At 43.4% G+C, this 22,802-nt stretch overlaps 1 protein-coding gene across 4 annotated transcripts in view; it reads right to left on the reverse strand.

The window, feature by feature from the left end:
- Positions 1-22,802, reverse strand: part of kif23 (kinesin family member 23) — a 48,672-nt gene that overhangs the window by 19,692 nt on the left and 6,178 nt on the right. For 2 of the 4 annotated variants that reach the window (XM_078241230.1, XM_078241232.1), the window contains exons 2-11: positions 13,722-13,785; positions 13,178-13,306; positions 12,985-13,090; positions 11,938-12,074; positions 10,779-10,894; positions 9,314-9,484; positions 4,268-4,309; positions 1,672-1,784; positions 1,261-1,382; positions 282-384 (exon numbers count right to left, since the gene is read on the reverse strand). In XM_078241230.1, coding sequence (XP_078097356.1) covers positions 282-384; positions 1,261-1,382; positions 1,672-1,784; positions 4,268-4,309; positions 9,314-9,484; positions 10,779-10,894; positions 11,938-12,074; positions 12,985-13,090; positions 13,178-13,306; positions 13,722-13,785 — 1,103 coding nt within the window. The remainder of the gene's footprint in view (positions 1-281; positions 385-1,260; positions 1,383-1,671; positions 1,785-4,267; positions 4,310-9,313; positions 9,485-10,778; positions 10,895-11,937; positions 12,075-12,984; positions 13,091-13,177; positions 13,307-13,721; positions 13,786-22,802) is intronic. The other 2 variants (XM_078241231.1, XM_078241233.1) reach the window with 1 other exon arrangement.

The following is a 22,802-nucleotide window of genomic DNA, read 5'->3' on the forward strand; positions in this document are numbered from 1 at the left end:
ACAATGGCAAGCATGGAGAGGGTCTTCAAATTCAAAGCTTTGCCTCAACACATCTCAATCTCACACAATGCTACTACACAAATATCTTTGCTCACAGCGTGGACTTGGGGAAAGAGACAATTTCTCCACTCAGGAACAAGTTCAGAACTTCTTACCCAGCGTCAACTTCAGGCAATGACACTTGTGTAGAAAAATCTTATCACTAATCTCAGCACAGTGCTAAATACAGCAGGCGCACAACACAATTCACAAACAAGACTTTGCTTTGTTAAAATCCCTACCTGCCTCTCGCAACCTGCTGCCTTCAGCTTTTGTCCTGTTTGTTCTCTCGCTTCCTGCCAGGTCCACCAGGGACAGTTGGCTCACTATTGTCTGATCCTTGGCCTGAGATAAAAGGAATAACTGAGTGACACACATAGTAAAAATATAGAAATATTCACTTAAACTATAGTATAGCTGACAGCATGTTAAGTCTTTCCATGGATTTCCAGACGGTTCTCTAGTTTCCTATTTTAAAAACAAGTGATGGATTCCAGGATGAAAAAAACTCACCAAACCACTTGTAAAACTAATACTGCATTACAATGCAACAGCAGCATAAACGTACCTTAAGTTGGTGTGCTGGTGAACTTACACTACCGTTGTGCAGTCAGTCATTCTCGGCTGTTCTGGAGTATTTGCTCATGTGAAACTATTTTAACATGTTAATTACAACAGTACTGATATTCCCAGAGTGGAATGAATAGACAAGGATGGTGCTAGCTTAATACTGATGATTGGTGCACCCAACAATACTTTTGCAGGTTTCGGCAAAGGAAGAAAGAAATTTATGCAGAGAAAACATCTCAAGACACTTGAGAGCAAGGCGATAAGGAAATGGATGCAGAGAATAGAAGTGGAAGAGGTACAAGACAAATCCCAAAGCCTTGTCCAAGTAGATGGGCAACGGCTCCAATACTTTTCTTTATAAGTGGAGGGAGAAGTAGGGGTGTAGGATTTTAGATGGAAAGTTCCATCCAACAAGGTAGAAGTCTCAGCTACCAAGGTATGGAGGAAATGGTGGAAAAATTCCCATGTTATCAGAGGACCAAAAGAAAATAAAAATACTTTCTTAAATGTTATTAAACAAAACATGCGCAACTTTCGGGAGCTGGCATGCACCTATAATGAAATGCTTTCCAGTGTTCAGATTATTTGTAATGCTAATATCACCAACGCCCAAATAAAAGAAAATTAAACATCTTCCATGGCTTCATTTACCTGAAGGACATTGTCCCCATCAGCATCTAATGGAGCCTGAGCCAACTTGATGATGAAAACACTATGTGAACGGCTGGATTCTCGATTTAATGTTGTGTTAGCAATACGTCGCTTCTTCTGGCCTGCAAAGAAAAGGAGTGCCCTGAAGTGGTTTAGCAATAGTAAGGCAGGTAAGGAATTTGGCAGAGAACTGGATTTCCATTCAATCAATGACTGAGGACATATACTGAGTTATCAATGAATTGGTATCAATACCCCTGGTCCCTTAGAGCTGTAATTGAAGACCATATGCTTGAGGATATCCATAAAAATGTCAAACATTTGGATATGGTGTCATTCTTCTCTCGACCTACAGGGGATGCAAGAACTAATCTTATAGATGGAAAATAACTGCAATCAAGTGCAACTCACCTTTCCAAAATACTTCAAAAGCTTCTTCCGTTGACTTCACCTCCACCTCAGTGCAACCAGCCACATACATGTTATGATTAGAATCTTCTCGAAGAATTTTGGATTGTGGAGGTCTATAAACAAACAGTCTGTTTAATTCTCAAATTATTATAGAAAAAATCCTGACTGTGCCATTATGCCTCATTCCGCAGAAAAATATTATTCAGCTAGGACTGATCAGAAACATCTAACTGGCTCATTCTTTCAGTAGTTAGGACATGAATATAATTCGAACCAAAGTTTGTCTAAAATATTTACATGCACATTTGGGCAGCAGCGAAGAGATGAAACGAACAGTCCAAAACTTTACCATAAGTTATTACTTTCATTGACAAATAGAACAATAGATAAGTTTGTGCAGAAACAGGTCATTCAGCCTGTTGTGTCTGCTTTGGCCAAAAAGAAAACTAGCTTCCCATTTTCCAGCATCTGGCCCATAGCTTTGCCGGTTACAGCATTTCAGATGCAGATCCAAACACCTTTCAAATGATTTGAGCGTTTCAGCCTCAACTACTAACTTAAGCAGTGAATTCCAGATGCCCACCACCCTCTGGGTGAAAAAGTTTTTCCTCACGTCCCCTCTAATGCAGACATACGGCAAATTTATGTGGATATATACATCATTTACAGCTTACCTATAGGATACATTTCACTTTCCAGGAAAGGGTTAACAATTTTTGTTCTTCGACCCATTTGGTAGACTCAACTCAAAAAATTTTAATTACAGTTTAATTTTGCTGAATCTCAAAATATAAATTGTTTAATGAATTGAAATGTTATTAATTCTAAATTATCTGTGACATTTCTTTCTAAGCATGATTGTTCCAAGGAAGTCAGTATTAAGTGGGATTGCCAAGTTTCAAATAATTGCAAATGCATGCAAGCATAGAATTTAAACAGATTTCAGCAGCACCATTCTGCCTGTTAAATCTACAGAAGTGATCCTTGTTTATGAGAAACAAGGCCAGGAGTCACCTTAAGCAGCAAAGCAGAACTGCAAACTATTGTAAAGTTTATGCATGCAACTTATCCAGGAAGCGTTGCTGTATTTCAAATTCATTACCCCATTTTCTCAGAGCAGCCCTGACCACCCAGGAAGGAGAGATTGCCTGTCATTTATTACAATTCCAAGTATAGAATTTGAATTGTTTGTACAAACTATTGAAAACTGCTATTTTAAACCAAAGCCAGAGTTTACAAACAAATAAAACAGTTAGCCTAGGTCGTAACCCTCCTCTCATAACTGATCTTAAATGCAGCTCATTGAATGAAGTTTAAAAAAGCAGCATTTTCTTTTTAAATAAACATAGAGAAACTACATTTTTGTTTATTTACTAGTCACAAGTAGGCTCACATTAATGCTGCAATGAAGTTACTGTGAAATCCTACATGCAGTAGGTTCTTCTGAAAAGACAAGTTCAGACATACTGCAATTGTATCTGAGGATTACAAATATAAAGTAGCAAAAATAAGGTGTAAACCAGTCTGCTGGATTTTTCTATGATCCTAAAGTTTGATCAATATGCTTCTGTCCTTGTGCTATGGTGAATATTTATCCCATGAACAGTATCACAAACAGATTACCTGGCCATGTATCTCACTGTTGTTTGAAACCTTGCTGGAGACAAATTGGTTGTCACCATCCCTCCCTGCCACCTACCTTATAAGTGATTACACTTACTCCATTGGCTATAGGCACCTTTGAAACATCTTGGCACACACTTAGTAAATTATCTTAGCTTAATAAATTATCCCCTTTACTTATTGATCAGATTTCTTGGTTGGCAAATATTACTCAGTTGTCCATTTCATCTTGGCCAATATTAATCTCAAATCAACGTAACAGAACAGATGATCTGGTCATTATCACATTGCTCTTTGTGGGAGCTTGCTGAACATATATTGGGTGCCACATTTTCTCCATTACAACAGCAACCACACTTCAAAAAGTACTTCACTGGCTGTAAAGCACTTCGAGAGGTCAGCGATTACGAATAGCACTATATGAATAAATGCAGGTCGTGTGTGCCTCCCTCCCCCACTACCCCCCAACCCAAAGAACAACAGGAATGGTACTGACACATTGATGAAGACTAATTTGTCTACCACCAGAAGGATGAAACGGAGTCCTTGGTAACTACAAAGTTCCATCTATGTGATACAAAAACAGCTTGGTATAACCAGAATGTATTATTGAGGAGGAAGGGAAGCAGAGCTCACAAATGTACACCTGGAATGCCACAATCAAATATATCAAAATGTTTACCACTGGAATGTACACTTTTACAAAAAGCAAGCTAACATTCAAGCATTTGTTGTGCTAGCATCATTTTGTTTTGTGTTTGAGACTAAGCACAAGTGCAAGGAGTGAAAGCCTCTATACATGCTTGGGACCACTACTGGTTACAACAACTAGGAAGCCATGGGGACAGGATGGGTCAGTTAGCTGAAAAAGGACAATATTAGCTAGAACAAACATCAACCAGCTAAATGTTACCCAACTACTCTATCAGTTACAATGATTACCCCTGGTAGCTTGTATATTACAGAGACGTACATGAAATCAATGTTCCGCACAGGAGTGCTGTTACAGTTCCACCTAATAAAGAAACATGGCAACAGTTATAAAGAAATCCAATATAAAGCTCATTAGCTTATGCTCAAAAATGTTTATGTGGTGTACAATGGAGGAAATAATGAACAATGAGCAAATTATAGAATGCATTCAAGTCTTAAAAATCAAAGTTTGTTATGCTGCATGGAAGAAAAGACTTTGGGAAGTTATAATATTCGCCTGGAAACACCGGATATTGCATTCTTAACAACACAAGAACTAGGAGCAGGAATAGGTTATCCAGCCCCTTGAGCCTGCTGCACCATTCAATACAATCACGGTTGATCGCATCTCAAATCCACCTTCCTGCCCCACTCCCCATAACCCAATTATCTCCTCAAATTTGTTTAATGTTCTGGCATCCACTGCATTCTGGGGTAGAGAATTCCAGATTCACGACCCTTTAAATGAAATAATTCCTCATTTGTGTTTTAAATCAGCCACCCCTTAGCCTAAAACTAAGTGCCTCTTGTTCTAGAATGTCCAACAGGAAACATCCGCTCTACATCCACCCTGTCCATCCCCTTTAGCATCTTATGTACCTCAATTAGATCTCCTCTTTCTCATACTCCATCCAGTATAGGCCTAAACTGTTCAACCTCTCTTCAAAAAGTCCTTCATGCCTAGAATCAATTTGGTGAACCTCCTCTAAACCGTCTCTAATGCATACATCAGGATCAAAACCGTGTACAGTATTACAGATGCAGTCTCATCAATACCCTGTACATTTGCAATGAAAAATTCTATTTGTCGTCTTAATTACCTGCTCCACCTACATTCTAACTTTCTGCGATACGAGCACAAGGACACCCAGATCCCTCTGTACTGAAGCATTTTGATGTTTCTCTTCATTTAGATAATAAGTTGCCTTTTTATTCCTCCAACCAAAACAGATAACCTCACACTTATCCAAGTCAAATTCCATCTGCCAAATTTTGGCCCACTCTCCTCATCATAACCATTTGTAAATGTCTTATTTTCACATTGCAACTTGCTTTCCCACCTATTTTAGTGTCATCTGTAAATCTGGCTATAGTAGATTCTATCCCTGCATCCAAGTCATTAATACAAATTGGGACCCCGAGAATGGAACCCGGTAGCACGCCACCAGTTATAGATTGCCAAAAATGACCCATTTATCCCCACTCTGCTTTATGTTGATTACTAATCCAAGCCAATGTGTTACCCCCAACCCCACAGGATCTTATTTTGTGCATTAACCTTTTGTGTGGCACCTTATCAAATGCCTTCTGGAAGTCCTGATACACAACATTTACAGGACCCCCATTATTCACTTTGCTTGTTACCCCTTCGAAGAACTCCAGAAAATCAGTCAAACACGATTTAGTAGTCAGAAAATCACGCTGACTCTGATTAATTGCGTTCTGACTTTCCAAATGTCTCGTTGCTACTTCCTTATTAATAGATTCCAAATCTCCCAATCACAGCTGTTAAACTGGCCTACAGTTTTCTACTTTTCTCCCTTTTTGATTCAGAAATATTCAATGATAGCAGAATAGATTGTACGTGGCATATTCAAAACTATTTTTAGTATTCTGAAATCTGCATAGCCAATAAAATGCAATTTAAGGCATGTTCCAATATTGTTTGAGCACACATGGATTCCATCAGAATACAAATTTACATGGTGCCAGTTTGATTGAGGAGGCGGGGGTGGGGGAAGAAAGATAAAGTGACCAAGAACAGTGTAACTGCTCTCAATTTACTCAGACAATGGCCCCATCAATTCTCTTTCTTCCCTGTCATTTCAACACAATTATGCAAAAATTATTTTGTAGGAGTGAGGGAAGAGTGAGAAGTATTCAGCCATTTCCAAAAGGACCCTGGGAAAAAAAAGTCACCTAAAGTGTGTGTAGAAAGGAATTCAATGCCTTCAAACGCAATTAGGTTCAACCAGGACAGATATACATTATTATTTCAACAAGGTCTTCAGTAGGACTAGCATTATTCATTTGAAACAGGCATGTCATAAGGCTTTGTGCCGAGGTTTTATTAAAAAGATAAAATGGAACAGGTCATTAATCTCTCTTATTGGGCAGTGCGGCTCAGATTGAATCTGACAATATCTGACATCCATATATACAGCTTGGGGACTACCACTGGATAGTGACCAGGAGCAGGAACGATGTATCAATGTACCTGCTTCCCAATGCATATTGTTGCAATTAATTTATAAAGTTAAAGTTTATTTATTAGTCACAAGTAAGGCTTACATTAACACTGCAATGAAGTTAATGTGAAATTCCCCTTGTCGCCACACTCCGGCGCCTGTTCAGGTCAATGCATCTAACCAACACTCCTTTCAGACTGTGGGAAGAAACCGGAGCACCCGGGAGGACACCCACGCAGACACGGGGAGAATGTGCAAACTCCACACAGACAATGACCCAAGCCAGGAATTGAACCCGGGTCCCTGGAGCTGTGAGTGCTAACCACCGTGCCATCAATTTATTGGCCAAAATATTACTCTTCAAATCAGCTAATAGTACATATACGATAATGCACAGTTCGAATCACTTGGGGAGCAAGCGCTGTATTTTAATAGTGTATTTAAATTTGGCATCCTTGGGTTTGAGAAAAAGTATGAGAATAAAATATAGTGTCGTACTTTGCATTTCCTAGTAGGGTGTACCATATATTTCCCAACTACTGTCTCCCATGCAAACAACATTTTCTTTTTCAGATTGATTAGTTGGGCCTGTATTCATTGGAATTTAGAAGAACGAGAGGTGACCTGATTGAGAATCCTATATGTCTCATGGGGCTCGACAGATTGTCTCCCCTCGTGGGAGAGTCTAGGACCAGAGGGCATAATCTCAGAGTAAGGGGTCACCCAATTAAAAAGATGAGGAGTTTTTTCTCTCAGAAGGTTGTGAATCTGTGGAGTTACTTACCGCAGAGGACTGTGGAAGCAGCGTTTTTAAGTATGTTCAAGCCTGAAATAACTCACATTGTCTGTACCTTTAAGACGTGATTAGCTGTAAAGACTCACATTCCAATCATTATTCATGTAAATTGAGTTTGTGTCTTTGTGCCCTGTTTTGTGATCAGAACTCCCACCCACCTGATGAAGGAACAGCCTGTTCCGAAAGCTAGTGGCTTTTGCTACCAAATAAACCTGTTGGACTTGAACCGGGTGTTGTTAGACTTCTTACCAAGCCTGAAATAGGCAGATTTTTAATCAGTAAAGGAATCAAGGGTTATGAGGATAAGGCTGGAAAATGGAGTTGAGGATTATAATTTCAGATTAGTCTTGATATCATTGAATGGCGAAGCAGGTTCGATGGGCTGAACGACCTATTTGTGCCCCTACATCTTATGGTCTTAACATGCTCATCCCAACTCCCTCTGCAAAACTTAAATGTTAATCCCTTTTGAAGACAAGCCAAAGTATGTGTGGAAGCACTCAAGTGAAGTTTGCAAGAACATATCGATGCAATTGAACTCAAACACAAGTCTAGAAACCAATGTCAAATGTTTAAACCCTAGCTGCAAGGTTTGTGTTTGATCACACTACATTTACCAGGTCACACAGGAATCTGGATTTTTTTTTGCTCCAAGCAGACTGAAAACAAAAAGGTGTGTAGAAATATATACATTATATCAACAATTTAATTTTTTTCAAAAGGGCCAATATAGTAGTTCCATTTTAACAAACAAAAATCGTATTACAAATCAGAAGGTGGCAACAGATAGGTGGGGTGAGGAGAAGAATCGGCCCATAAGTTCCTGGTACAGTCTGGCACACATTCCTACCTCTGGACCATTTTAGGAAATGGATGGTTTTTAAAGTAAAATTTATTTATTAGTCACAAGTAGGCTTACATTCACAGTGCAATGAAGTTACTGTGAAAATCCCCTAGTCACCATACTCTGGCGCCTGTTCGGGTACACTGAAGGAGAATTTAGCACGGCCAATTCACCTGACCCGCACATCTTTGGACTGTGGGAGGAAACCAGAGCATCCAGAGGAAGCCCACACAAACACGGGGAGAACGTGCAGACTCCACACAGACAGTGCCCAAGCCAGGAATCGAACCCAGGTGTGGAGGTTGACAACTACCTGCCTGCAAATAGTGAGTAGTCAGCTAAAGCCTCGAAAAGGACTTATATTTTTTTTAAAAAGGGCATGGTGCAGACACTGACTGGAATTTTCAAGGCTGCTGTCAACAACACCCGTCCCCCCCACTGACATGGAATCGTGGCCAAGAAAAGAGGCAGCCTCCTGGTGTCAGACTTTGTGGAGCAGAGGAACCAACCCTAACACCCCAAACCCCAATTGCGAAATGGATCGGGCCCCTTCTGAAGGGTTTCCTCCTTCACAATAACAGCTGTGGCTAATTTTACTTTTGTTGGTTCAAAGGTCAGAGCGTGTCTCCTATGTATATTGGTAGCTCCCACCACTGACAGATGGGCTGCTGACCTTTCAGTGCTGGATGGCCTCCCTCTGGCCCTCCAGCCTCTGCAACCTGCCCACTGTCCTTAATTGACTCTCTGGCCACTAACTGGCCAGCTGGTCAAAATTCACACCAAGCCTCAGACATCACACATTTTTAAAATTAAATTCTGATATTAATTTGTGGGCCATTCCAGATTTAAGACAAGAATGTTGGTTACGGATTCTCACTTACATTTCAATATTAGACAAGAAAAAAAAATTACTTATCTTCCATCATTTCTTGGATCCCTCTGCAATGTTCGCATCCTGCAGGGCAAGCAGATTGCTTCTCACTCCTGTTGGCAGCGCTTAGAAAAACCGATGCTACGACACATTTAACAACCTTGGATGAAACACTCCCTTTCCTTTCTCTTGTTGGGAAAACAACTAGTTTCCAGTCCACCCCACTATATTAATCTGGTAACATATCACTCAATTTTATTAAACACAGCAGATTCAGGAAGCATGCAGCCAGAAACAAGCGAAACACCAACACAACAGCACTTATAAAAAATCTTAAGGCAACCTACTTTGGTTTAATTGGATCTGGTGGAATTTCTTCAAGAAGATCATAAAGGTAATTGTTGTAGATTTCAACATAAGAAACAAATAGGCTATAGACACTGTCTTCATCCACTCCCTCAGCTTTGCAGTGTTCAGGCACTGTAATCATATCAGCAAACTCTGGATCCATTCTGTGCCTGTGTAAATGAATTGTTCCAACAAATTAACTACACGCCCGATACAGCTGCTGGGATCATTAAAAACGGATACCAGCAATCTTTTAAAATGACCCTTACATTTATTAAACATTTATGCACGATTCCAAAAGTAGGGTCATAGAGGTTTACAGCATGGAAACAGGCCCTTCGGCCCAACTTGTCCATGCCACCCTTTTTAAACCCCTAAGTAAATTTGTATATAATATACAGAGTTGAGCAACAGTGCTGGTCATGACGTGGAGATGCTGGCGTTGGACTGGACTTCTAACAGTGCTAGTGTTATGGATTCCCTCCTAATGCACCACTCAAGTGGACATCATGTCCATGAACCAAGATGTATGATTTGACTAACTTGCTCAGACAGTTGCACCTAAACCTGATCTGATCTTTGCTAGATGTCTACATTTCAGCAAGCATTCAACTGAGGATGATACTATAAAAACTCTAACGGTGTCTCAATTGAAATCAGCTAACACAGCAGAAAATATATCAAATCTGAGCTCCTTCTGCTGCATCAGGGAGTTGGGGTATTTAGATTTTCAAAAAGCAATAAAATGATTGAGGCAAAGCAACACATTCCTATGATTAGATCCTGGAATACAAAAGGCCACAATGCTAGAAAGGTTAAGTTATTCTGATGGATTCCTTCCCATTCCTACCACATCCCCAACTGCAGTAAAATTAACTTTCCACTTACTAAAAATGAAAACCTGAACTTTAGCACACACCGAAGCCTAGATATTAACTAAAGGCAGAGAGAAGCAGGAAACATCCATCCCCATTGTGCAACCCAGGAGATTTTAACTGCCGGGATTCATTTCAATGTTCAATCCCAGCAGGATCCCTGCCCAATCATAGCAGGAATCAGTATGTGCCATTTGATAGGAGTGGGATTTTGGCCTCTGGGTGTCCGAGGGAATGTTCCCCTGCTTAAGGCAAGTGGAGAACAGGGATTTGGAGATACTAGTGGTTTGAGAAGGGATTGGGAAGTCAGAAAAGAATAGGCCTAAAGGTTTCTTTCTGGACCTGGAAAGGACCTGGTAAAATAATCAAATCATCCCCAGCTTTATACGGTTACTTTTCATTCAAATCATGTATATTGGATTAATGGCTATTTGAAATTTTATACACACTTTGCAGAAGACAGTGCATAGCAGAATTTAAACTTTACAAAATTGCTCTCAGGGCTAAAAATCCCACTTGCCAAATAGAAAAATCACATCCAGCAACTAATCATATTTCATCCATCAATTCTTCCGTGTTAGGCACCTACCTAGAGGGCAGGTTCTTTGGAGTTGCAGAAATCTGGGCATCTCTTTTCTGACGCTCCAACAGAGCATCAACATCACCCTGCACCTCCATTGCATTCTTATCATCTGGTTTGAAAACCTGCAGGTGGCAGACACAATACCAAAGTCATTTAAAGCTTTTTATTCTTTTACACAGGGACATGATTTTTGGTCGGATCATCTCTGAAGTATGAGCGCCTAACGAGTTGTTCTAACAATCAAAACATAGGTTTAGCACCTGAATTACCTAAAAGCTCTCCTACCATCACCAGACAAGTCGTACATCTACTTGGCAAGGCCAGGAGACACAGCAAGCGGCTCTAGGTGGAACAAGAATCACCAATAGACGTTGATCCTCTTATCACAAGAGGCCCAGATGGCAGTGTAAAGATACAAACACCAATTTGTGAAGACAGCCAGGAACAATAAGCTGACAGATAGGTCACACACAAAAGGGAACTTACACATAAAAGGGAGCTTAGAGAGTTAGTACAGAGAACTTTGGCCACTGCAATTGAATTCAGATTTAGCACTGCTTTGTCAATGTTGAATTTCAGTAGAGACCTTTCAGTCTATCATTTATATCTAGTTCTGCATCGGATAAATCTGTTCAAATCCCATCTCCCATCCCTGCGTCCCGGCACACAATCATTGTGTTTAACAGGGGATTAGATGAGCAACTCAGTGATTAACAAATCAATGGCCATTTATGCATTTCGTATCCAATTCACTTTCCATCTTTTTTAAACACTTCTTATTGAATGGAATGCGCTATTTTGCAAACCAATTCCAGTGGGTGTAAGCCAGGTGACTAGATGTCGCATGGAAGTAAGGCTAGAATGGCAAGAGTTTACACTGATATAGCAGCTGATTGCGCTGACTAGTAGAAACTTCATACAACTGGCTGTGCTCTATTTAAACAAAGCACAATTAATGCTGATACCAAGTGGACAGTATTTCAATCCCAAGAGTGCAAACATTTCAATTTGAAGGCAGCCACCTGTCAAAAACCAAACAGTTAAGCAAGATGGATTAAAATTAGTATGACTTATCTTTCAAGGAAATACAGCCTTACATTAATTTATTACATTTAACTTTGCTGAGCATGATGTTGTGAATCATGTCAACACTATTAATACTTACATATCGCTTTGCTTGGAATGGTCCAATGCTACAAAAAATCATGTCCAAGCAACGAGGCAGAAGGCCACCGTCTCCAGGAGATCCAGTCATTGTGTGTGTTTTCCCACTTCCAGTAACACCGTAGGTAAACAGCAAACCTGACAGACAGCAGAGATTGACTTCAGGCACAGCAACACTCTTGCCTCCTACTCACACTGGACAGATAATACCCCCACATTCTGGTGTCAGTAATAAAACTCATTGCTCTGACTATTTGTTGATGTGGCATAGTAAAGCTGTGAACGGTTATCACTCACTCTCACCAAATACCCATTTCATTGAATCTAAAAGGTTTGAAGTCTGGTTCAGAGTATCAGACAGTTCATTTCAGATGCCGAGTTAAATCATATATGAGCATACCAGAACTTTAATTCAGACAGCTTTACGCTGGAATGTATTTGATACAATTACAACGGTAAATTGTGTTAACTGTTTTCTACACCAACAAGACCTTGCTTTGTTCCTGGAGTCAAGGGGGGGCAATTCTCCAGCCCCACATGCCCATTCGCAGATTGTGCTGGGGCTGGAGAATCACAGGGGAGGGGCTACTGCACATTCAGCGCTGGGGAGAAACTCCTTGCACCAGAGCACCAACATAATCTGGTTCCCGCCCAATGAGGGTGGGCACCAGATTTGCCTATTTAAGTAATTATCTAAATACGATGTGTCAGCTTAAACAAGATTCTCCCCGCTCCTGAGATTCTCTGACCCTCGGGGTTACTGGGAACCCAGCGCCAATCGTTACTGCTTTCCAAATGCAAAAATCAGTGTTTTCCCCTCAGTCGTGATGGCTGTGCCAGGGGGCTGAGAGGCCATTGATGCCCCCAGGTGGGCAGGGAAATGGTGGAGTCGTGCCCTGGCACTGCCTGCTGGCATCCTAGCAGTATCAACCTGGCAATGCCAGGGCTAAAGGGGAGGGCATTTGGTGCGAAACTGGCGAGTTGAATCACACTGATCCTCCCAGCAGGAATCTCATCGTTTTTCCCACTGGAAAAAACACTTACATACCATTTTTGCCATGAATCAGATCTTCCACAAGGGGTCGTGCAACGACATTGAATAGTTCTTTCTGGGTTGTAAAGGCTCCAAACACTTCTTTAAAAGAATACTGCATCTAAAGAAACCCAAATTAGTGAGTTTAGCATCATAGACATCAGTTTTACAAATAAAAATGATTGAGTAGTTTAACATTCCAGGTTACCTCTTTGAACTCGCCATTCCTGTTGACTCGAATCCCATCCGGAGGATGAAGCTGTATTGTGGTATTACTGATAAGTTCAACACAACATTCTGTATCTTCTATGGTCAGTGGTCTGACTCGACAATAAACCTGGCAACCAACATGAATGTTGAGAATCAGTGTTTTTCCCTCAAAGCAAAGTTTTAAAATCCAGCACATTGTCAAACTGAAGTCACGCCCAACAGAATCAAGAGACTAAAAAGACAATCAAACTGAATTGTGAAATGCGATCCCCAAAACAGTTGTAGCAATTCAGAATTCCATGCAATAATAATAATTGCCAATCACACAAACTAGTGAAATGTCAAAATAAGTTTAAAATGCATCGGTTTAAATGGAGACTTGTGTGAAATTGGAAAATATATCGCGACATATTAACTCAAAAACCTTTCGTTAAAACCCTTTACCACTATAGGTAGCATTCATTTCAAAACAAGCACATTGCATAAAATATTCCCTAACTAGACCCATCAAATCTTGAAACAAAAGCTTTGTTGATACTTACACCAACTGGGTCTTTGAGGTTATTTGATGGTTTCTTTAATGGTCTTCTGGGCGTCTGGATCCGCCTGTCAGTATTAGAAAAAGTATTAGGTCTGACAGCATTCAGGAGAGAGAAACAAAGTTAACGTTTCAAGCTTGTATGACTCAGAGCTGAAGACAGGTAGAAATGAGTTGGGATTTTACACTGTTCAAATGGAGTAGGTGGAAATAAAAAGGTCAGGGATAGGTGGGAGTTCAAGAGAGATTTGTCACGAACAAGTGACAATAAGAGTGTTAAAGACTAAAGGAAGGCACTAATACTGGCATAAAAACAAGATAACAGACCAAAGTAATAACAAAACAAGGAACAGAGCTCAGTGAAAGCAAAACACAAGAACAACTTACAGATGGCTCTGTGGGGTGAGGGTGTTGGGGAAAAAAAAGATTTAAAAATGATCCAAATGGAGGAGAGGGTTCATGGTCTGAAGTTATTAAAGCAGCATTGATAAGGTAAAGCTAAGGTATTACTTCAAAGTAAACACTGAAAGTAGGACCAAAGGATGAAAAGTGAAAACATCAAAATTTCATTTACTTGTCAGACTTTTAAACTCTGTAATCATTTACCAGACAGCATAGTAAAATGAAACAGTAATCAAGTTAAAGGTGAATACTAAAATGAGGAAGTTAAGAGCTGAAGCTCAATGGGCAAGTTAACAGCCCTCATATTTTCCTGTGTTCAAAATCACCAAGTCAAATGTTTCAGCTGATCTGACACAAAGACTCCATTATAACAGGAAGCTACCCAAGTAAAATGTTTATTTAGCGTGAAGCCACAAACAGAAGCCAATCACCCACAAGAATAGGAAATTTCAATTATTTGTCATTGCAATTTCTAAAAGCTAGAGATTGTTGCAAGGCAGTATCATAGATTCAGATGATATATTGAATTACCTGACTAAGTTTTAGTCCCAATGTCATCGTAAATTCCACAACATATTACGTGCCTAAATACAAATCATTTTTATGGAGGGCTCAATGGCATGCTAAAATGAAATAGCTTCCAACTCCCTCAGCACATCATAGGATACCAGCAAAAGTCTGTAACTGAATTTGACAACAAATGCAAGTTCATCTCAGACAATTATTTATGTATCCCAACACCCGTTCCCAGACTGTTAAGAAAGCATTGTCACATCTACTTCTATATTCTACTAATAGCAAGGCCTCAACACATCTCCGTCATGTACAAAATGTTTCAGGGTGGATGGTGATGGAGGGGTGTCAAAGCATTAGCTTTCACTTTGTACACAATGCAAATGACATAGGGATAGAGGAATTTTCATGAATTTTGAGTGTGCTTTCTAAAAAAGCTATAAATTTTCTTTTATATTCATTATTTTTCTAATGAAACTGAATACATCAAGGGGAGGAAGGGACAGAATGGGGAACACAACCCTCGTGACACTAAAGGAAAAACACTCAAGAGATCAAACCCTGGGAAAGAGAAGGCCTTGATTTTTAGTGATGTCCATTTATGCAACACTCTGGCAAAGTCAAGTGTCAGATCAAGCCCAAGATCAGGTGCGATGTTTTTTCTTGTCAGCTTGGATCTTGCATGTCCCTCTTTTGGGCACTCTGAATTGAATTGAATTGGAATTTGTTTTTGGAGCAAGCAAGGAAATAGATTAAGGGTTCGCCTGGTCTGCTTTGTGTATTGGCTTTGTAACATTAAGAATTTTTTAAAAATAGCAACACCATGGATTGTTGGTACTGCTAAAACTAGCACTTTCAAAGGTCAGGGATTCCAGAGGAACAAACCATATTCACATGCAACTGTTTACAAGGCACATTCACATCTTACCTTCTGGCTATATCTGGGTCCCAGCAATCCAGAAACACCACCCTAGGCCAATAGGAAGACGTGGGAATCATCTCAGCACAACAGTGTCTACTTCCCCAGTGAGTTCATATTTACTGCCCAGGCCTTCAGTGGAAGAACAACCCTCTTAGTGAATCCTAGTACCAGTTTTTGCTGCATTGCAGAGTACAGAGGACATATAGAACACAGCACAGCTGTACAAAACCATCAGAAATGCTGTTTTGGCTCAGCTGGAAGCATGCTCTATCCCGAGTTAAAAGGTTCCAGGTTCAAGTCTCCACTCAAAAATTCTCACACCAAAATCACAAGAATATAAGAGATAAGAGCAAGAGTAGACCATATAGCCCATTGAACCTCCTCCACTATTTAATATGATCACAGCTGATCTTGGTTTCAACTCCATTGCCCTGTCCACTCCCAATACCCCTCAAGTCCCCGAGAGCAAAAATATTCTGTAATGGAGCATCCACAATCCTCTGGGTAGAGAATTCCAAATATTCAGCACCCTTTTATCGATGTGATCTTTCCTCATCTCAGCCCTAAATGAGCGACCTGTTATGAGCCTGTGCCCCCAATGTTTTAAATTCCCTGACCAACAGAAACAAATTTATGAAACCTACAAAATTCTGAAGCACCCTGAATGTGATCACCTCTCATTCCTCCAAACTCACAGTGAATACAAGCCCAATTCATTCAATTGCTCATCATAGGGCAACCCCCCCCCCCCATCATCCCAGGAAACAATCTAGTGAACCGTCACTAAATCACTTCCAGTGCAACTATATCTTGAAAACTGCATACAATATCCCAGATGTGGAAACCCTGTCCAATCGTAGCAAAGTTTCTTTATTCCAGTACTCTAATCCGCTTGCACTAAAGGCCAACATGCCATTTGCTTCCTAACTGCTTGCTGCACCTGCATGCTAATTTTCAGTGATCTGCATATGAGCACACCAGTTTCTTTAACCTAAGTACTTACAAGTTTCATACATTTTTAAAAATATTCTGCTTTTCTCTTCTTACGAAGTGAATAACTTCACGCTTCCCTATATTATGCTCCATCTGCCATCTTGTTGCCCATTCACATAACCCACTGAAATCTCTTTGCAGCTTCTCACAGCTTACCTTCTGATGCGCGACAAACAAGCACGAGGTACAAGGCTTCAGCGATTGAAGGCTTTTATTGACAAACAATGGAACTATCTAAACACGAGTACACCATTCCAGACTGGAGGGGTCCCGCCTGAGCAGAGGGTCTTATACCTCTCCCCAGGAGGCGGGGCCCGACCGGGATGTGCCATAACAGCATCCACCACAGGTATATTAATCCCACAGTGTGACCACCCTAACCCAACAACATTATAACAACCCCACAGTGTCAACACCCTAACCCAACAGTAACATTGGAATAACCCCACAGTGGTAACCAACGATGGTTCACCACATTCACCCCTCCTTTGAAAACAAAGGCCGGCGGGGTGCGAAAACAGTTTACATATATACAAAAAAATCTACAAGTCCAGACGGTCTGGAGGACCGCACCGTCGCTGTGATCTCCTCAACACCGGTTGCGACACCGGAGCAGGTGCTTGCGGTGGCGTTCTCTCCAAAACAGCGTCCGGCTGTCCCCTCGAGGACTCCCGGGCCGGTTGACCCTGGTGAAGCGGTGGTGCAGGGGATCCCGGTACCTTCTGTGGTGGCGCCGATCTCCGAGTCTCAGGCAAGCTGTACATGGGAGTATAACTGTTATGCACTGGTCCCGGTGCTGACCGCGCCACGTCCGGGGAAGAAAGAAGTGATAGGGGATTCGTGACAGGGGGTATAGGAGCGACAGGAGTTGCTACGTCCCCTGCGGGCGCCAGGTCTCGAATCGAGACCGTGTCCTCTCGCCCGTCAGGATATGCCACATAGGCATACTGAGGGTTGACGTGGAGGAGTTGGACCGGTTCGACCAAGGGGTCGGACTTGCGGGCCCTCACATGTCGCCGCAGAAGGACGGGTCCTGGGTACGTCAACCAGGCTGGTAAGGAGATCCCCGAGGACGACTTCCGAGGGAATGAGAACATCCTCTCGTGGGGAGTAGCATTGGTTGCCGTACACAGGAGGGAGCGAATGGAATGAAGCGCATTTGGAAGGACCTCCTGCCAACGGGAGACTGGAAGGCCCCTGGACTTCAGCGCCAATAGGACAGCCTTCCAGACTGTAGCATTCTCTCTCTCCACCTGTCCGTTACCCCTAGGGTTGTAGCTCGTGGTTCTACTAGAGGCAATCCCGTATGAGAGCAGGAATTGCCTCAAGTCGTTACTCATGAACGACGAGCCCCTGTCGCTATGTATGTAGCAGGGGTACCCGAACAGGGTAAAAAGATCACTGAATGCCTTAATCACCGTGGCAGTCGACGTGTCCGCACAGGGAACAACAAACGGGAACCGGGAGTATTCATCTATGATATTGAGAAAATACACATTCCGGTCCGTTGAGGGAAGGGGGCCCTTAAAATCCACACTCAGCCTCTCGAAGGGACGAGTGGCCTTGACCAATTGTGCCCGGTCAGGTCGATAAAAGTGCGGTTTGCATTCCGCGCAAATCCGACAGCTTCTCGTTACAGACCTGACATCCTCCACCGAGTAGGGCAGGTTACGGGCTTTTATGAAGTGTTAGAGCCGAGTGACCCCAGGATGGCACAGTTCATTATGGAGGGCGTTCAATCGGTCCTCCTGCATGATAGCGCATGTTCCGCGCGAGAGGGCATCCGAGGGCTCATTGAGTTTCCCTGGACGATACATAATATCGTAATTATAGGTGGAGAGCTCAATTCTCCACCGCAATATCTTATCATTCTTGATCTTGCCCCTCTGCGTATTACTGAACATAAACGCCACGGATCGTTGATCCGTGATCAGGGTGAACCGCTTCCCCGCCAGGTAATGGCGCCAGTGTCTGATGGCCTCCACAATAGCCTGAGCCTCCTTCTCCACCGCTGAATGCCGAATTTCGGGACCTTGAAGGGTGCGGGAAAAAAACGCGACGGGCCTGCCTGCCTGGTTCAGTGTGGCGGCCAGGGCGAAATCCGATGCATCACTTTCCACCTGAAAAGGGATGGATTCATCCACCGCATGCATCGTGGCTTTCGCAATGTCACTTTTCAAAGCCTTGAAGGCCAATTGGGCCTCCGGCGTGAGTGGGAAAGTCGTGGACTTGATGAGCGGACGGGCTTTGTCTGCGTAGTTGGGGATCCACTGCGCATAATAAGAAAAAAAGCCGAGGCATCTCCTCAGTGCTTTTGCGCTAGCGGGCAAGGGAAGTTCAGTAAGGGGGCGCATACGGTCTGGATCAGGGCCGATGACCCCGTTTTCCACCACGTATCCCAGGATAGCTAACCTGCGCGTACGGAATTTACACTTCTCCCTGTTATAGGTCAGATTCAGGCGAGACGCAGTGCGCAGAAAGTTCTGGAGGTTTGTGTCATGGTCCTGCTGGTCATGGCCGCAGATGGTGACGTTATCCAGGTACGGGAATGTAGCCCGCAACCCATTCTGGTCCACCATTCGGTCCATAGCACGCTGGAAGACCGAGACCCCATTGGTGACACCAAATGGAACCCTAAGAAACTGATACAGACGACCATCCGCCTCAAAAGCCGTATATTGTCGGTCCTCTGGGCGGATGGGGAGTTGGTGGTAGGCGGACTTAAGGTCTATGGTGGAGAACACCCGATACTGCGCAATCTGATTGACCATATCAGATATGCGCGGGAGAGGATACGCATCCAGCTGCGTATAACGGTTAATGGTCTGACTGTAGTCGATGACCATCCGGGGTTTGTTCCCGCTTTTAACCACCATGACCTGCGCTCTCCACGGACTAGCACTGGGCTGTATGATCCCTTCTTTGAGGAGCCGCTGAACCTCAGATCTAATGAAGATCCGGTCTTCAGCGCTGTAACGCCTACTTTTAGTAGCGATGGGCTTGCAGCCTGGTACCAGATTCTTAAATAAAGAGGGTGTGGTGATCTTTAGTGTGGAAAGGTTGCATGCGGAGCGCTTTGGACAATTTGGAGGCTGCGGCTGATTCCCTACTGCCAGCGAAGGGAGTGGCCCACCGTACTGTAGGATCACACTCTTCATGTGGACCATAAAGTTTAGTCCGAGGAGAATTGGCGCGCAAAGGTGCGGCAACACAAGGAGCCTGTATCGCTCGTAAATTGTGCCCTGCACCTCCAGGGTTACCATACAACGTCCTTGGATCGGTACAGACCGGGACCGTGATGCCATAGAAATTGTCTGTTTGGCAGGTAGAACCCGGAGTCCACACCTCTTTGCAGTGTCAGGGTGAATAAAACTCTCGGTGCTCCCACTGTCAAACAGACAATACACAGTACGACCATTTACCTTGATGTTCATCATCGAACAGTCAAGCCTGTGATGCTTTGTCTGGTCCAGAGAGATCGACGCCACCGTTGGCCCTTGGACGTCACTGCAGGCAGCCGAGGTTGATACTGAGGACCCCTGCTGGTCGCTCCTGGTCGTCGTCGACCACGATGGCCGCCCCCATGAATCGCACGTGGGTGAGGGCGCCAAGCGTAGCGACTCCTGGTGGTCATCTTCCTCCTCCGCCAGCCACGATGGCATCGTCCAGGATTCGCAAGTGGTCGGACCTCGTGGATACTGCGACGCCGAAGGAGATTGTCTCCGCTCTGGAGGGTCACAGGCTGCACTGCCGTTCTTGGGCTTCGATCTGCAGACTTTCGCGTAGTGCCCCTTTTTACCGTACTGACTGCAGATCACCGTTTTAGCTGGACACTGTTGCCGTGGATGCTTGGCTCCTCCGCAAAAATAGCACCGCTGGCCGCCTGGAGCTGCCGCCGCCGTCGGGTCGATATGGGAGCGCGAGCCCGTGGGGCGAGGAGGGATTTGTGCTTGCTCCTGCCACGTTGTCTCCACGTGGTCTTCGGGGTACAGAGCCAAGCTTTTCGACGCTGCCTCCAGCATCTCAGCCATCTCCATCGCTTGGGTCAGGTTGAGGTTCCCTTTCTCCAATAGCTTAAGCCGGATGTACGAGGACCCTACCCCTGCTACAAACGCATCTCGGGCGAGGTCGTACATGTACTGCTCAGCCGACACAGCTTTGCAGTCGCAGCCCCTGGCAAGCTGCAAGAGCTCATTGGCGTAGTCCTCCATGGTTTCGCCCGACTGCCGACGTCGTGTAGCGAGGAGGTAACGAGCGTGAATCTCGTTGGGTGGTCTCGTGTATCATTTTTTCAAGAGCTCGATGGCCCTCGGGTAAGTGGTGGCCGCACGAATCGCGAGATAGACCGTGTCGCTTACCCTCGCGTGGAGGACCTGGAGTCTGTCGTCGTCCGTAGTAACTGCTGCAGAGGCCGCCAGGTAGTCCTCGAAACACTTCAGCCAGTGGTCGAAGGTGTTAGAGGCACCGACCGCACGTGGGTCCAGCGTCAGACGCTCTGGTTTCAGCATTTGCTCCATACTCTCTTTACTGTCGAGAGTTTTGTGTTTGTCAATAAAATTGATGCGCGACAATCAAGCACGAGGTACAAGGCTTCAGCGATTGAAGGCTTTTATTGACAAACAATGGAACTATCTAAACACGAGTACACCATTCCAGACTGGAGGGGTCCCGCCTGAGCAGAGGGTCTTATACCTCTCCCCAGGAGGCGGGGCCCGACCGGGATGTGCCATAACAGCATCCACCACAGGTATATTAATCCCACAGTGTAAACACCCTAACCCAACAACAACATTATAACAACCCCACAGTGTCAACACCCTAACCCAACAGTAACATTGGAATAACCCCACAGTGGTAACCAACGATGGTTCACCACACCTTCCCACCTCGCTTGGCATCAAATTTGGATACATTACTCGCTGTCTCTTCATCCAAGTCACCAATACAAATTGTAAATTGCTGAGGCCCCAGCACTGATCCTTGCAGCACTCCCACTAAAACCAAGGCATGGGGTGATTGGGTAGTCTAAACAGTATTCTCCCTCAGTGTTCCCGAACAGGCGCTGGAGTGTGGCGACTAGGGGATTTCAACAGTAACTTCATTTCAGTGTTAATGTAAGCCTACTTGTGACACTAATAAATAAACTTTAAACATTTCCTCATTCCCCTTCTCTCCTCCTAAGGGACTGATGTTATTTTGGCTGCTCTCTTCCTTTCATATAGTTGTATAAGGTCTTTACAATCTGCTGTCTTGTTGTTGGTTGGGTTCTTCTCAATTCTACTTCTTCCCTTTTTATCATTTTTTTTTTGTTTTTCAATGGATTGAATTGTTAAAAGTTTGGAATTGTAAATGTTTGCCACCATACTGTTTAGACTATTTACCCAGTCACGCCATGCCTTGGTTTTAAGTTTTAAGTTTCTTCCAATTGGAGAATGTCACTTTCAAACTTAACATGGAAGTCAATGGTATTATGGTAACTCATTCACTTTGCACTGCTTTTCCTCATCCACATGTGTACCAAGCACCCACATGTTTGTTGAACAAAGATAGGGGCTGAGGGTCCCCCATCACAACATGCTGATTCCCCTTAGCTGCCTGACTCACAATCACACCCGACTCACAATCATGCCCTCCTGTCTCTAACCATTGACCAACTCATATTCTGCCAAACATAATGGGTGTGACTGCCTCCTGGAACAAACTGTTCACGTAACTCATCCTCCCTGATGGCCTGCAATGTCTGCAACTCAGACTCCGCTCAGCAACCGTTAAGCTAAAATCTAGCAAGCTGCAGACACATTCTGTAGGTATGGCTGTGTGTGTTTGCAGTGCATTCCACACATTCCCACATGCTGTAGTCATGGCAGACCTTCAGCCTTGACATTTTTGCCAACATTATATATTTAATTAGTCAATTAATTTACACAGATAAATGGAAAGTCACATTCCCCTTGCTTAGAGACAAAGAAAACTCACCAAATACTAGAGGCTGAAGTAGAAAAAAAGCACGTCTTTGCCCTCTGCACTGAAAACCCACCTGAACCAAACTCTCAGCTACGCAAACTGTCCACATTCAAATTTAGTGTTCTCTTCTCCATGTGTCCCTTTATTTTGTCAATCGTGATTAACACCAGCGTAGTTCTCTCTGGTGGAGGCGCTGGATTTTGGATGCGACATTAAACTTTGGTCCTATCTGCCCTCTCAGGTAGACGTAAAAGATCCCACGGCACTATTTCAAAGAAGATCAGGCAAGCT

Source organism: Mustelus asterias, chromosome 24 (assembly GCF_964213995.1).
Source record: "Mustelus asterias chromosome 24, sMusAst1.hap1.1, whole genome shotgun sequence".
Taxonomy (NCBI): domain Eukaryota; kingdom Metazoa; phylum Chordata; class Chondrichthyes; order Carcharhiniformes; family Triakidae; genus Mustelus; species Mustelus asterias.